This window comes from Macaca fascicularis, chromosome 14 (genome assembly GCF_037993035.2).
Source record: "Macaca fascicularis isolate 582-1 chromosome 14, T2T-MFA8v1.1".
Taxonomy (NCBI): Eukaryota; Metazoa; Chordata; class Mammalia; order Primates; family Cercopithecidae; genus Macaca; species Macaca fascicularis.
In genome coordinates, this window is record NC_088388.1 from 117,843,711 (window position 1) to 117,858,729 (window position 15,019).

The 15,019-nt window shown below is 49.2% G+C and overlaps 1 protein-coding gene across 5 annotated transcripts; it reads left to right on the plus strand.

Moving 5' to 3' along the window:
- Positions 1-433: 433 nt before the first annotated feature.
- Positions 434-10,931, plus strand: FOXR1 (forkhead box R1). Of its 5 annotated transcripts, none has more exons than XM_065529084.2 (6): positions 434-646; positions 7,862-8,045; positions 8,374-8,448; positions 8,552-8,799; positions 9,037-9,263; positions 10,137-10,931. In XM_065529084.2, the coding sequence occupies exons 2-6, from the start codon at positions 7,985-7,987 to the stop codon at positions 10,417-10,419; spliced, it is 894 nt and encodes a 297-aa protein (XP_065385156.1). In that variant the 5' UTR covers positions 434-646; positions 7,862-7,984; the 3' UTR covers positions 10,420-10,931. The 5 variants fall into 5 exon arrangements, with proteins under 5 accessions (XP_065385156.1, XP_005579923.1, XP_045225960.1 ...); XM_005579866.4 differs by lacking the exon at positions 7,862-8,045 and having other exon boundaries at positions 10,137-10,375; positions 10,854-10,931; XM_065529083.1 differs by lacking the exons at positions 434-646; positions 7,862-8,045 and adding an exon at positions 6,356-6,452 and having other exon boundaries at positions 10,137-10,375; positions 10,854-10,931.
- Positions 10,932-15,019: the final 4,088 nt, after the last annotated feature.

A 15,019-nucleotide genomic window follows, 5' to 3' on the forward strand; every position in this document is an offset into this window, starting at 1 on the left:
TGAACCACCGCGTCCGGCCGAAAAACAACAAAAAATTTTTTCATCAAATCACCATCCAATCTAACTCCATCTCCACCATCTACTACAGATGTGATTGTGGATAAGCCATAAACCTTTCATAACTTTTAGAAAGTAACTACAATTATGGTAGAAAGGATCAATGTTAAAGCAAAACTATAAAAATAAATAAATACGATCACGTGACCATGGCGCCTTTTCAATGAAATAAGGGGCTTGGGCAAACGAGGATGCGGAAGATAGTCTGGGGTCCCTTCCGGATCCCCAGGTCCTCGACCCCCAGCATGTAAGGGTAGGGTCAAGGAGGGTCTTCCTAAGCGTTCCTCGGCGCCGTCCTGAGGAGATTAAAGGCGTCAAATGGACCGCTCCACACCTGAGCTGCCGCCAAGCTAACTCAATCGCAGCCGGCGCATTTGAGAAGGCGCCTGTGAAGGTCGCTCCTCAGCCGCCGCGCTCCCACTCCGCGCCGCCGCGCCTCTGCCCGCCCCGAAGGTGGACGTGAAGCTCCAGCACCTCGACTTCTGGGCCAGCCTCCATGGCCAGGTCCCGGGACTGCTGGACTGGGACATGGGGAACGAGCTCTTTCTGGCCTTCACCACATCTCACCTCTCCTTAGCCGAGCAGAAACGTGAGTAGCGGGTGGGGTGCGGTGGGGGCTGGGCGTGGCGGCGGGGTGGCCTAGGGGCTCGCGGGACCCCGGGGCCGGGCGGCTCCCCAGCCTTCGCCCCCGCCTCCCGGGGAGGCTTGCGGGGGCCGAGCCCCCCGGGCTTAGCTCCGCAGCCCCCACTCCACCCCTACTGGCGAACTCCACTCGGGAGTGGTGGGGCGGGGGCGGTTCGCGCCTGACTCTGACTCAATTGGAAGCTGCCCGAGGGCAGCTGGTCTTACCTAAAAACGGAGGCTTTCCACTCTACGTCACCCGCCAGGCTCCCAGAACATTCCAAGGCCTCTTCTGGGTCTTCGTCTTGGCGCTGGTCGCCATTTGCTATACTGTATATTTCAGTTACTTTTCCGTGTCTTAAAAAAACAGGACTCATCGTTTTATCCATGGCTGTATTCTCCCTCTTAACATATTGTCTGACACCTAGAAGTGCTCCGTACTTGCCAAATGCTTGGTTGACCATTGCGATCTTTTAGGTTTTCTTTTTCTTCTTTGGACCTCAAGTGTGGAGAGTTGAGGTAATTACTCCCCACATTCATGGTACCTTTTTGCCTGCAAGGCCCTTGGATTAACTTTTTTTTTTCTCCAAATTTATTGTTTTTGAGACGGAGTCTTGCTCTGTCTCCCAGGCTAGAGTGTCAGCTCACTGCAGCCTCCGCCTCCCGCATTTAAGCTATTCTCCCGCCTCAGCTTCCTGAGTAGCCTGGATTGCAGGCGTGCGCCACCACGCCCTGTTAGTTGTTTTATTTTTAGCAGAGGCGGAGTTTCACCATGTTGCTCTTGTCGGCCTTCCAAAAGTGCTGGGATTACAGGCCTGAGCCACCGCCCCCGGCCTTAACTCTTCCTTTTGCCCCTTAAGTCTCCACCCTTCCTTCCATTACCTCCGCTACTCCCATAACCAACCCTAATCCATTTAACGTCTGTTTTCTCCACTCATTGTTTTTGAGAGCTGTTGTTTTGCGTTGCTAAATTCAGGCCTGGTTCATTATTTGATTGTTGTTACTATTCTATCTGCTGGGTGTCCCACCTTTTACATTTTAATTTTCTTTACACCTAGATTGCTTCCAACTCTTTGCCACCATAATTAATGGTAATGAACATTCTTTCTTATTTCTTCATTCAAGAAATATGTATTGAGGCCGGGCGCGGTGGCTCACGCCTGTAATCCCTGCACTTTGGGAGGCCGAGGCGGGCGGATCACGAGGTCAGGAGATCGAGACCATCCTGGCTAACACGGTGAAACCCCGTCTCTACTAAAATACAAAAAAAAATTAGCCGGGCGCGGTGGCGGGCGCCTGTAGTCCCAGCTACTCCGGAGGCTGAGGCAGGAGAATGGCGCGAACCCGGGAGGCGGAGCTTGCAGTGAGCCGAGATGGTGCCACTGCACTCCAGCCTGGGCGACAGAGTGAAGACTCCGCCTCAAAAAAAAAAAAAAAAAAAAAAAAAGAAATATGTATTGAGCACCTCCAACTGACCTGGCACTGTTCTAGAAACTCATGATACACAGTGAACAGAACAGACAAGGAACCTTACATTCTACTGGGGGCAGATAGATAATCCACATAAGTATAATAAATGGGTAGACCATATAGTATGCTATAAAGTGATCATCTGCAATGGGGAAAGAACAGGAGGAGACTCAGGAATAGGGGAAGCATATGGTAGCAGCTACAGTTTGTTTTTGTTTATTTTTGTTTTTTGAGATGGCGCCTGGCCCTGTTGCCCAGGCTGGAGTTCAGTGGTGCAGTCTCGGTTCACCACAACCTCTGCCTCCCGGGTTCAAGGAATTCTCCTGCGTCAGCCTCCTGAGTAGCTGGGACTACAGGCACGTGCCCCCATGCCCGGTTAATTTTTGTATTTTTAGTAGAGATGGGGTTTCACTCTGTTGGCCAGGCTGGTCTCGAACTCCTGACCGTGATCCGCCGTCTCAGCCTCCCAAAGTGCTGGGATTACAGGTGTGAGCCACGGCACCCGGCCTTTTTTTTTTTTTTTTTTTTTTTTTTGACATGGAGTCTCACTCTGTCGCCCAGGCTGGAGTACAGTAGCGCAATCTCAGCTCACTGTACCCTCTGCCACCCAGGTTCAAGCAATTCTTGTGCCTCAGCCTCACCAGTAGCTGGGATTACAGGCATGCATCACCATGCCCACCTAATTTTTGTATTTTTAGTAGAGACAGAGTTTCACCATGTTGACCAGGCTGGTCTCAAACTCCTGGCCTCAAGTGATCTGCTTGCCTCGGCCTCCCAAAGTGCTGGGATTACAGGTGTGAGCCACCACGCCCAGCGGCAGCTACAGTTTTAATAAGATTGTGGGGTTGAACTCAATTAGGAACATAATATTTGAGCAAAGAGTTGATAGGAGGGGAGGAGTGAGCCTAGAGGGTACTTGAAGGGAAAGTGGTAAGGAGGTCAGTAAGGCTGAATGACAGTAAATAAAGAGCTCCGAAGGGTGTGGTTGAGAGCAGGAATGCCTGTCCCCTAAGGACTTTAGGGTTGACTTTGAGTCAGATGAGGGTTGGTTTTAAGGTTTTGTTTGAGATGGGCTCTTGCTCTTGCTCAGGCTGGAGTGCGGTGGCACAATTACCTCCAGGCTCAAGCAGTGCTTCCGCCTCAGTCCCCAAAGTAGCTGCAACCACAGGCACGGGCCACCACACTGGCTAACTTTTTTAGTATTTGTAGAGATGGGGATCTCCCTATGTTGCCCACGCTGGTCTCGAACTCCTGGACTCAAGCAATCCTCCTACTTCCCAAGTTGAGCAGAGGAGTGACTTGCTCTCAGGGTCTGCTTCATGAGTGTGTCACCCATGCAGTTGCCTAGGTGCCTGTGTTTGGTTTAATACACTGCTATCACTGTCTTGAAATTTTTAATAATTTTTCAATGAGGAGCCTCATGTTTTCTTTACTGGACCCTACAAATTATGTGGCTAGTCCTGCATGATCTGTATTTGAAAAGATCACTCTGGCTGTTGTGTTGAGGGTAGACTGTGGATGTACAGAGACTAGGAGGCTGCAGTAGTAATCCAGACAAGAGATGATGGTAGATTGGGCCAGGGTAGTAGCAGGGAGAACCAGCTGGCTATGCTGATGGATTGGATATGGAGTATAAGACAGACAACTGAGTATGAGCCTTTCAAAGTGTTTTGACCTAGTGGAAGGATGGAGTTGCCTTGTACTGCAAGTGGGATACAGGTTTAGGAAGGAAAATCAGGAATTCTATTCTGGATATGCTGAGCTGAGAGATCCTTAGACATCCAAGTAGAAGTGTTGAGTCTGCGGTTGGATACCTGAGCCTAGAGTTCTGGAGAGAGGTGGGGACTGCAGATGTAAATTTTGGGTCTTTTGGTATATGGGTGGAATTTAAGGAGTAATAGAGGAGGAACAAGAATGAGCCCTGGGGGCAGTCCATTGTAAAGAGATTGGAGAGAAGAGAGATAACTAGCAAAAAAGACCATTGAGAATCAAAAGTAGGGGGTCTGTGGTGTCCTGGAAACCAAGTGGAAAAAGCCTTTCAAGGAGGGAGTGGTTGGATGAGTGGAATGTAAGTGATGATTGGACTTAACTAAGCAGAGGTCCCTGGCTAGTGGTTTTACTAAGTGGTAGAATGTAAAACCTGACTGAAGGGGGTTTAAGAATGGAAGGAGGGGAAGTAGAGGCAATGCGTTATGCTTCAACAGGAAATAAGATGGTATTTTTTATTTTTATTTTTCTTTCTTTTCTTCTCTCTCTTTTTTTTTTTAGAGACAGGGTCTTTATCTGGTGCCCAGGCTGGAGTGCAGTGGCACCAGCACAGCTCACTGCAGCCTTGAGCAGGCTTGAACTCCTGGGCTCAAGTAATCATCCTGCCTCAGCTTTTTAAAGCAGGCTGGGATTACAAGCATAAGCCACTGCACCTGGTCCCTAAAATGGGAGAATTAACGGCATGTTTGCATGCTGATGAGAATGACCCAACAAAGACAAAAAATCAGTGACACAGGACAGAGAGGGGAAGATTTGTGGAACAGTGTCCTTTAAAAAGCATGGGGGATCTGTGCCAAAGCGAGACACAGACATCCAGAGGTGCTATCCTTGGGTCGCAATGAGATCAGCAGTCCATTGATCCTACCTTTTCACTGTTTCAGTCACTTGATGTGTCTACCCTTATTCAACTAACTTGAATCCCATGGTCAAATATTACGCAGGTTCCCTGGATCGTCTGTGGCTTTGGAGCACTTTGTTGGCCAAACCACAACCCTGACTAAATCCACCTCTGCCAAACGAGTGAGCCAAAACCATAATTCAGTGGACTGGTGATCTCAGTGGGATCATAGTTGGGGTTGAGGGAGTTAGCCAGAAAGACACAAGGTGGTGCATTTTTATGTGGTGCATAAATGAGGTTATGGAGAGGTTGCAGTTGTTAGTTTAGGTTATGACTGAGGGAGTGTCTACAGTAGAGTAGAAGTCAGACTCGCTGGAGAAGAGTTCAATAAACAGCAAAGATCATGTTTTTGTTTTCAAAACAAGGTCTGGCTTTGTTGCCCAAGCTGGAGTGCAGTATCGTGAGCTTGGCTCACTGCAACCTCGCCTTTCCCTCTCGAGCCATCCTCCCACTTTAGCCTGCTGAGTAGCTGGGACTACAGGCTCACACCACCACACTCGGCTAGACTATTATCTTTGTATTTTTTGTAGAGATGGGGTTTCACCATGTTGCCCAGGCTGATTTCAAACTCCTGGGCCCAAGCAATCCGCCTGCCTAAGTCTCTTAAAGTGCTGGGATTATAGGCATGAGCCACCACACCTGGCCAGCAACCAAGATTTAAGGCAGGAGTAGTGTTGGAGAGTGACAGTAAGTCAGGAGCTAAAACAGGAGGTCAGTAGATGATAGTAACAATGGAGATTGATTAGTATATAAGTTCCTGTATTAACTTGAAAATATACATCCAGGAGCAAACAGTAAGGTAAATTGTAGTCCTGCCTCATTGCTCTTAACAAGGGCTGCTCCAGTTGATACTCAGAACTGCAGTATAATAAGAGATTCTATTTCTTTGCATGTTTCTCAACACTTGGTATTATCTTTATAACTCTAGTCAATTTGATTATCTCATTATCTTACAGTGTTTTTCTTATTAATAATACTGATCATCTTGTTAGCCATTCAGTTATCCCCTCCTTGTGAATGCTGATTCATATCATTTGCCCATTTGTAAGTTTGTGTTGACCTTTTACATACTGATTTGTAGGAGCTCTGTATATATTAGAGAACTGAGAAATTTGGGTTGAGGCCGGGCGCGGTGGCTCATGCCTGTAATCCCAGCACTATGGGAGGCCAAGGCGGGCGGATCACAAGGTCAGGAGATCGAGACCATACTGGCTAACATGGTGAAACCTCGTCTCTACAAAAATACAAAAAAAATTAGCTGGGCGTGGTGGCAGGTGCCTGTAGTCCCAGCTACTCGGGAGGCTGAGGCAGGAGAATGGTGTGAACCCGGGAGGTAGAGCTTTCAGTGAGCTGAGATGGCGCCACTGCACTCCAGCCTGGGTGACAGAGCAAGACTCTGTCTCAAAAAAAAAAAAAAAAAAAGAAAGAAATTTGGGTTGAAGTTTGCTTTTTTTTTTTTTTTTTTTTTTTTTTTTTTTTTGCTTATGGTGATTTTTACTATGTTTGAACGTTTTTTAAGAGAGTCTTGCTCTGTCACCTAGGCTGGAGTACAGTGGCATGATCTCAGCTCACTACAAACTCTGCTTCCCAGGTTCAAGTGATTCTCCTGCCTCAGCCTCCCAAGTAGCTGGAACTACAGGTAAGCGCCACCACACCCGGCTAATTTTTTGTACTTTTAGTAGAGATAGGGTTTCGCCATGTTGGCCAGGCTGATCTCGAACTCCTGACCTCAAGTAATCCACCTGCCTTGGCCTCCCAAAGTGCTGGGATTACAGGTATCAGCCACCGCACCTGGCCAAACTTTAATTTTTGTACTATAATATGTGCATAAAACTTATAGATTCATTTTAGGGTAACTGGCATCTTAATAGTATGTATTATAAGTCTTTGTTCAAGTCTTTTAAGTTATTTATTTCAGGCCGGGCGCGGTGGCTCAAGCCTGTAATCCCAGCACTTTGGAAGGCCGAGACGGGTGGATCACGAGGTCAGGAGATCGAGACCATCCTGGCGAACACCGTGAAACCCCGTCTCTACTAAAAAATACAAAAAACTAGCCGGGCGAGGTGGCGGGCGCCTGTAGTCCCAGCTACTCGGGAGGCTGAGGCAGGAGAATGGCGTAAACCTGGGAGGCGGAGCTTGCAGTGAGCTGAGATCCGGCCACTGCACTCCAGCCCGGGCTACAGAGCGAGACTCCGCCTCAAAAAAAAAAAAAAAAAAAAGTTATTTATTTCAGAGCTGAGATGGGAGGATTGCTTGAGCTGGGAGGTGGAGATTGCAGTGAGCCAATGTCACACCACTGCACTCCAGCATGGGCAACCAAGCAAGACCGCGTCTCAAAAAAAAAAACCCTATGTTTATATCTTTTGCTACTTTTTCCTTTTTTGAGTACTATGTTGAATATTAGCAACCTAATAGGCATCCTCTCTAATTAAGCTCTCCGATAAGTATGTCATTTCCCAAACAAAAGCCTAGATTCATCTGTAATATAATGACACTCATAGTGACAGTGAGGGGGCAAAAATAGTTTTTGTCCTGAACAATCAGTTAATGGTGGTGCCACTTGCTGAGACAAAGAATACAGGAAGGCTAGGCATGGTGGTTCACGCCTGTAATCCCATTTTGGGAGCCTGAACAGGAGGATTGCTTGAGCCCAGGGGTTCAAGACCAGCCCAGGCAACAACATAGTGAGACCCTCATCTATACAAAAAATACAAAAATTAGGCCGGGCGCGGTGGCTCATACCTATAATCCCAGCACTTTGAGAGGCTGAGGCTGGTGGATCATGAGGTCAGGAGTTAGACACCAGCGTGGCCAATATGGTGAAAGCTCTACTAAAAATACAAAAATTACCCGGGCGTGGTGGCAGGCACCTGTAATCTCAGCTACTCGGGAGGCTGAGGCAGGAGAATCACTTGAATCCGGGAGGCGGAGGTTGCAGTGAGCCAAGATCACGCCACTACACTCCAGCCTGGGTGACAGAGCAAGACTCCATCTGGAAAAAAAAAAAAATTGCAAAAATTAATGGGGCGTAGTGGCATGCACCTGTAGTTCCAGCTACTTGGGAGGCTGAGGTGGGAGAATCTCTTGAGCACACCACTGCACTCCAGCCTATGCAACACAGCAAGACCCTGTCTCAGAAAAAAACAAGAATACAGGAGGAAGAGCAACAAGATGGAATTCAGTTTTAGAAGCCGTCTGAAGTGCCTGTGGGCTACCCAAGTAAAGATATCCAGTAAGTAGTTCTCCTTAAGGGCTAGCACAGAATGCTAGGCTAGAGGTGAAGATTTGAGAGCTCTACATTTTTTTTATAGATGTTAACTGAAGCCACGGGCATGCAGGAGATCAATTCAGGGACAGTATATGTAGAGTGAGAAGAAAAGAATGCAGAGGGGAATGAGAAGGTCAGAGAGGTAAAGGGAAAACCAGTAGAAGTACAATGTGATGTTAACTCCCCAGGCAAGGCCCACAATACCTTCTCCCAGAGAAGCCTTAATGCCTAGGATCCTAGGGTCACAAAGGGATATCCTAGGATGTTTTGACTCTCTCTTTCTTTTTGCCAGTTGCCAGGTATAAACTCCGAATTGTTAAGCCACCAAAATTACCCCTAGAGAAAAAACCCAACCCTGATAAGGATGGTAAGTATTGAGTTCTCTGACCTGTTTCTGTGACCTGGGCTGGAGACCAAGGGCACCCAAAGCCAGTGGGCTGCGGCACACAATCTCCTTTTGTTCTGCACAGGTCCAGATTATGAACCCAACCTCTGGATGTGGGTAAACCCCAACATCGTGTATCCCCCTGGAAAACTGGAGGTCCCAGGACCTAGGAAGAGGGAGGATCTGACAAGCACACTTCCCTTGTCTCAGCCACCACAGAAGGAGGAAGATGCCAGCTGCTCAGAAGCCACAGGGGTGGAATCACTGTCCCGGTCCTCCAGCAAGTGGTCTCCCCCTCGGAAGCGCTTTGCCTTTTCCCCCAGCACCTGGGAGGTATGGATCTCTGGGGGTGGGAGCCGGACTTGGGCAGTAGGTGAGGGGCATGGGGAAGAGCCATCACAATTCTGCTCTCTTAGCCATAGCAAAAGGCGAATGGGTTCAGAAATTACCTTCATGCTTGGGTTGGGGAGAAGCCCAGATGGTGGCCTTAGACCACCCCCCCTTCCTGCCACTGCACCCTGGAGTAGAGGCTGAGGAGTCAGGACCAGTTCCTACTCTGTGCTCCTCTAGCTCACAGAAGAGGAGGAGGCTGAGGACCAGGAAGACAGCTCCTCTGTGGCTCTCCCATCCCCTCACAAAAGGGCCCCCCTCCAGAGTCGGAGGCTTCGGCAAGCCAGCAGCCAGGCGGGGAGGCTCTGGTCCCGGCCCCCTCTCAATTACTTCCACCTAATTGCCCTGGCATTAAGAAACAGTCCCCCCTGTGGCCTCAACGTGCAACAGATCTACAGTTTCACTCGGTATGTGCCGGGGGCCCTGTGAGGAGGGGGAAGTGGGGGCCAGGGCCCTGGGCTGATGCCTTCCAATCCATCCCAGGCCCTGGGTTGCTGACCTGGTTTCCCTATCTGGGTCTGAGAGGACGAGTATGTTCCCAGTTCCCTTTTCCCAGGCGCATTTGTGCCCACATGTGTACAGGAACATATCCATTCCCACCCCTTTTCACATCTAAAGAACCCTCCAACCTTTTTATGACTTTAGTTCTTTTTTTCTTTTTCTTTTTTTTTTTTTCTTTTTAACTAGTTTTCAGTGCTCTTTGGGTATAGTTCTCCTTTAAAACATAAATTCACTTGGGTCAGGTAACAGTTTTCCACCATCCTCTGAAGATGAGCCAGTCTAAAGTCAGGTTCCCCAACAGTTCCCACCTGCTTCTGCTAGGACTGGACTGCCTGGCACAGCTCCCTGCACCCCCAGGGGCGCAGGGAACCCAGTTGAGAAGGGTTTTCCATTTAGCTCAGAAAGTTCTGCTCACATGAGTGTGAGGGAGTTTGTTGGGCCCTTTCCCAGTGTTAGGAAAAGTGCCTAATGTCTCAGAATAGGCATTTTCAAGTGGTTTCCGTCCTCGATCAAGATTCCTCTTATGGGAGATGCTTGGCCTGATTCTGCTTTGTTCATGCTGTGGTCCAAGCCCTGGGCCCTCAGAGGGAGGGAGGGTTCAGGTGAGCCACACACCATGTGGATGCTTTGCCACGTGCTCAGTCAGCAAAGAGCAACTCCAGGCCAACTTGCTACTATCCCCCTGTAGAGGGGCTGAAGCCCCTGGGTAGAACATGCTCCAGAGAAGGGCATTCCCAAGACATAACATCCCTTTCCTTACCTCTCCTCCCTGTCCACAGAAAACACTTCCCCTTTTTCCGGACAGCCCCGGAAGGCTGGAAGAATACTGTCCGTCACAATCTCTGTTTTCGAGACAGCTTTGAGAAAGTGCCTGTCAGCATGCAGGGTGGGGCCAGCACACGGCCTCGATCTTGCCTCTGGAAGTTGACCGAGGAGGGACACCGCCGCTTTGCGGAGGAGGCCCGCGCCTTGGCTTCCACTCGGCTGGAAAGTATCCAGCAGTGCATGAGCCAGCCAGGTGTGAAGACTTGTCGTGCGTGGGCCCAAGGGGAGGAGACCTGAGGATCCTGACCCAAGACTGAGTGTGGAAGCCTGGGTCACACCGTGGTGGGGGGGCGGGGGGGCATCTTCTATAGGAAACAGGGATTAGCAGTGATCTGAGACCTTCAGGTGATGCCTGCCTGAGGTGAGACCTCCCCCACCAATGTGGGACGTGATGTGCCAGGAATCCATGGGCAAACACTAAGGGGCAGCTGGCCTTACCAAGCCCAGCAGCCTAGGCAATAGTAAGCACACAACATGAGAAGCACACTAATAGAGGTTATGTGCAAAGAGTACTTGTACTTTCCCTGGAGCAGTGCAGGGAGGCTTCAGAGAAGAGGCAGCATTTGAGCCTTGAGTGAAAGAAGCAGATCACTTGCTATGAGAGAGCATCCCAGGCCTAGGAAACAGCAACTGTAAAGCATAAACTCCTGAACTCTCTCCTTTTCTTACAGATGTGATGCCCTTCCTCTTTGATCTTTAACCCCAAGAAGCAGGAGCCAGCTAATGCTTTATTAAATTTACCGTCAGTAGCCTTCTGTGTGTGTCTATGGAGGTGTGGGGGTCTCTAAGGATGGGGTTAAGGGTGGAGGTGGAGATCAACTCCAACGTTGGAGATGGGACGCCTTCAGCTTACAGATGCTCCTGAGGCAATGGGGCAGGTGCCTGCTGTGCAGCAAAAGGAGTCCGTAATTTTCTTTCCTCAAAGGAGGAAAATGCACAGCCTTCTAAAGCATCTTGGAGCAATTTCCATTTTCCTGAATTATGAAGATAATCTTGGCTGGGTGTAGTGGCTCACATGTAATCCAGCACTTTGGGAGGCTGAGGCAGGAGGATCCCTTGAGCACGGGAGGTTAAGGCCGAAGTCAGTCATGATCACACCACTGCACTCCAGCCTGGGCAACAGCAAGACTCCATCTTTAAAAATTATCCTGGGAGATGCCAGTTTGTAACAGCCAATTCTGTAAGCACCACACATTCATTCAATTGATACTCCTTAACCACTACGCCCAGCTAATTTTTTGTATTTTTTAGTAGAGATGGGGTTTCTCCATGTTGGTCAGGCTGATCTCGAACTCCCGACCTCAGGTGATCCGCCTGCTTTGGCCTCCCAAAGTGCTGGGATTACAGGCGTGAGCCACTGCACCCGGCAGGTGACTTGTTTTTTTTTTTTTTTTTTGAGATAGAGTCTCACGCTGTTGATCAGGCTGGAGTGCAATAGCACAATCTTGGCTCACTGCAACCTCCACCTCCCAGGTTCAAGCGATCCTCCTGCCTCAGCTCCCCTAGTAGCTGGGATTACAGGCATGCACCACAAGGCCCAGCTAATTTTTGTATTTTTAGTAGAGACAGGATTTCACCATGTTGGCCAGGCTGGTCTCCAGTTCCTGACCTCAGATGATCCACCTGCCTTGGCCTCCCAAAGTGCTGGAATTACAGGCGTGAGCCACCGCGCCTGGCCTCTTGAGTTAATTTTTGTATGGTCAGCGTTCATTTTTGGCTTGTAGATGTCCAATTGCTCAGCCTTCCAAAGTGCTGGATTACAGGTGTGAGCTGACTACAGCCTCGAACTCCTTGGGCTCAGGCAATCCTCCCACCTCAGCCTCCCAAGGAGCTGGGACTACAGGTGCATACCACCACACCCGGCTAATTTTTTTTTTGAGATGGAGTTTTGCTCTTGTTGCCCAGGCTAGAGTGCAATGGTGCGATCTCTGCTCGCTGCAACCTCCAACTCCCGAGTTCAAGCCATTCTCCTGCCTCAGCCTCCCGAGTAGCTGGGATTACAGGCATCCACCACCACATCTGGCTAATTTTTTTGTATTTTTAGTAGAGATGGGGTTTCACCGTATTGTTCAGGCTGGTCTCAAACTCCTGACCTCAGGTGATCCACCTGTCTCAGCCTCCTAAAGTGCTGGGATCACAAGCGTGAGCCACCGCACCCGACCTGGATACTGATTTCTAAGTGATAGCCACTAAAGGAGTGGGTAAGGGAGACCAGGTCAGGTCAGTTGCTCTGGGCCCACCCAGAGCTCTCCTGCAGCCAGAGCCTCTTTCCTACCACCCTAATCTATTCAGCTCCCAGGAAGGAGAGGGTCCTGAGTCGCAAGCTCTGCTTTCATCTGATTTCGCCTCAATTTGTCCACCTCATCTGCACTTTGTATACAGCCTTATCACTGTGCACATTCTTGTTAACATCAGGTTTTTTTTGCTTTGTTTTTGTTTTTTGAGATGGAGTCTCACTCTGTTGCCTCGGCTGGAGTGCAATGGAGCAATCTCGGCTCACTGCAACTTCTGCCTCCCAGGTTCAAGCGATTCTCCTGCCTCAGCCTCCCAAGCAGTTGGGACTACAGGCGTGCACCACCATATCTGGCTAATTTTTGTATTTCACTAGAGATGAGGTTTCATCATGTGGCCCAGGCTGGTCTCAAACTCCTGAGCTCTGGCAATCCACTTGCCCCGGCCTCCCACAGTACTAGATTACAGGCGTGAGCCACCACACCTGGCCAACATCAGGTTTAAGTTGCAAGTGGATCCCAAAATGCAGCAGATCAGAAAGAAAGTACAAAACAATACAGCCTTTGGGGAAAATGGGACTTGGAAAAAAATCTGCCTTTGCCCACTTTGCTCTCTAATAAACTCCTTACTTGCACCTAGTTTTCACTTATTGATTACTTTGTTATTTTTCTTTTTTTAGGCAGAATTGCAATCCCACCTCACTGCACTCCCAGGTTCAAGCAATTCTCCTGCCTCAGTCTCCTGAGGAACTGGGACCATAGGCACATGCCATCACATCCTGCTAATTTTTGTATTTTTAGTAGAGTCGGGGTTTCACCATGTTGTCCAGGCTGGTCTTCTACCCTCCCTGAGGTCAAGCGATCCACCCACGTCAGCCTCCCAAAGTGTTGGGATTACAAGTGTGAGCCACCGCCCCAGGCCAGAGGAAAAGCATTCTAATAGAGGGGTTAGAATGGACAAAGCCCTGGAGGTAGAGACATACCTTGGCCTTTTGAGCAAATGGGGATGAGACCATGGAAGACAGAACACACTAAACAAGGGCAGAAGGATCCAAGGTGAAACTGGGAGAGGCTCAGGGTAGGCTTTTCTAGGCTATAACTGGGCATTTGGACTTTTTTCCAGTATGGTGAAAAGTAATTAAGTAACTTACTTAACCTGTTTGTTGTTGTCATTGTTGTTAATCACAATTAGCCATTCGTTGACAGTGGCTTGTCGGGGGAAGCCAACATGGAAGCAGGAAGACCCATTAGGAGGTGACTGCGGTAAATGAGACCGGTTGGAGTAGTAGTGGCAGTAGAGATGGAGACAGGCAGAAGAACAATTTGATGATGCATCATGGAGGTAGAAAAAACAAGTCAATAGTATTGACTGCAGGAGAAGAAACGACAAGAATGACTGAGGTTTTTGGTTTGAGCAAGTAGGTGAATGGTGAGGAGATGAAGCCTGCAGGAGTAGCAGGTTTGAGCGTTCTGTGTTTAGTATCTGTGAGACAAGAGCGGGCACGATGGCTTACACCTGTAATCCCAGCACTTGGGGAGGCAGAGGTGGGTGGATCACTTGAGCCCGGGAGTTGGAAACTAGCCTGGGCAACATGGCGAGACCCCTTCTCTACAAAAAAGAAATAAGCTGGGCATGGTGGCATGTGCCTGTGCTCCCAGTTACTTGGCAGGTTGAGGTGGGAGGATTGCTTGAGCCCGGGAGGTCAAGGCTGCAGTGAGTCATAATTGTGCCACTGCACTCCAGCCTGAGTAATGACAGAGCAAGATCCTGTCTCCAATTAAAAATAAATAAATAAAAGGAATCTGTGAGGCCAGGCGTGGTGGCTCACACCTATAATCCCAGCACTTTGGGAGGCTGAGGTGGGAGGATCACTTGAGTTCAGGAGTTTGAGACCAGCCTGGCCAACATGGTGAAACCCTGTCTCTACTAAAAATGCAAAAATTAGCCAGGTACGGTGGCTCACACTTGTAATCCCAGCACTTTGGGAGGCCGAGGCGGGCGGATCATGAGGTCAGGAGTTTGAGACCAGACTGGCCAACAGGGTGAAACCCCATCTGTACTAAAAATACAAAAATTAGCTAGGCGTGGTGGTGGACGCCTGTAATCCCAGCTACACGGGAGACTGAGACAAGAGAATTGCTTGAACCCAGGAGGAAGAAGTTGCCCTAAGCCGAGATCGCACCGCTGCACTCCAGCCTGGGTGACAGAGCAAGACTCCATCTCAAAAACAAACAAAAGGCGGGGGGGCCGGGCGCAGTGGCTCACACCTGTAATCCCAGCACTTTGGGAGGCTGAGATGGGTGGATCACCTGAGGTCGGGAGTTCGAGACCAGCCTGACCAACGTGGAGAAACCCCGTCTCTACTGAAAAAAAAAAAAAAAAAAAGATTACGTGGGGGTGGTGGCACATGCCTATAATCCTACCTACTCGGTGGCTAAGGCAGGAGAATCGCTTGAGCTTGAACCCAGGAGGCGGAGGTTGCGGTGAGCCGAGATCGCACCATTGCACTCCAGCCTGGGCAATGAAGAGCAAAACTCCATCTCAAAAAAAAAAAAAAGGGGAATCTGTGAGACATCAGGGTGGGTATGTCAATGTCAAGTAGATA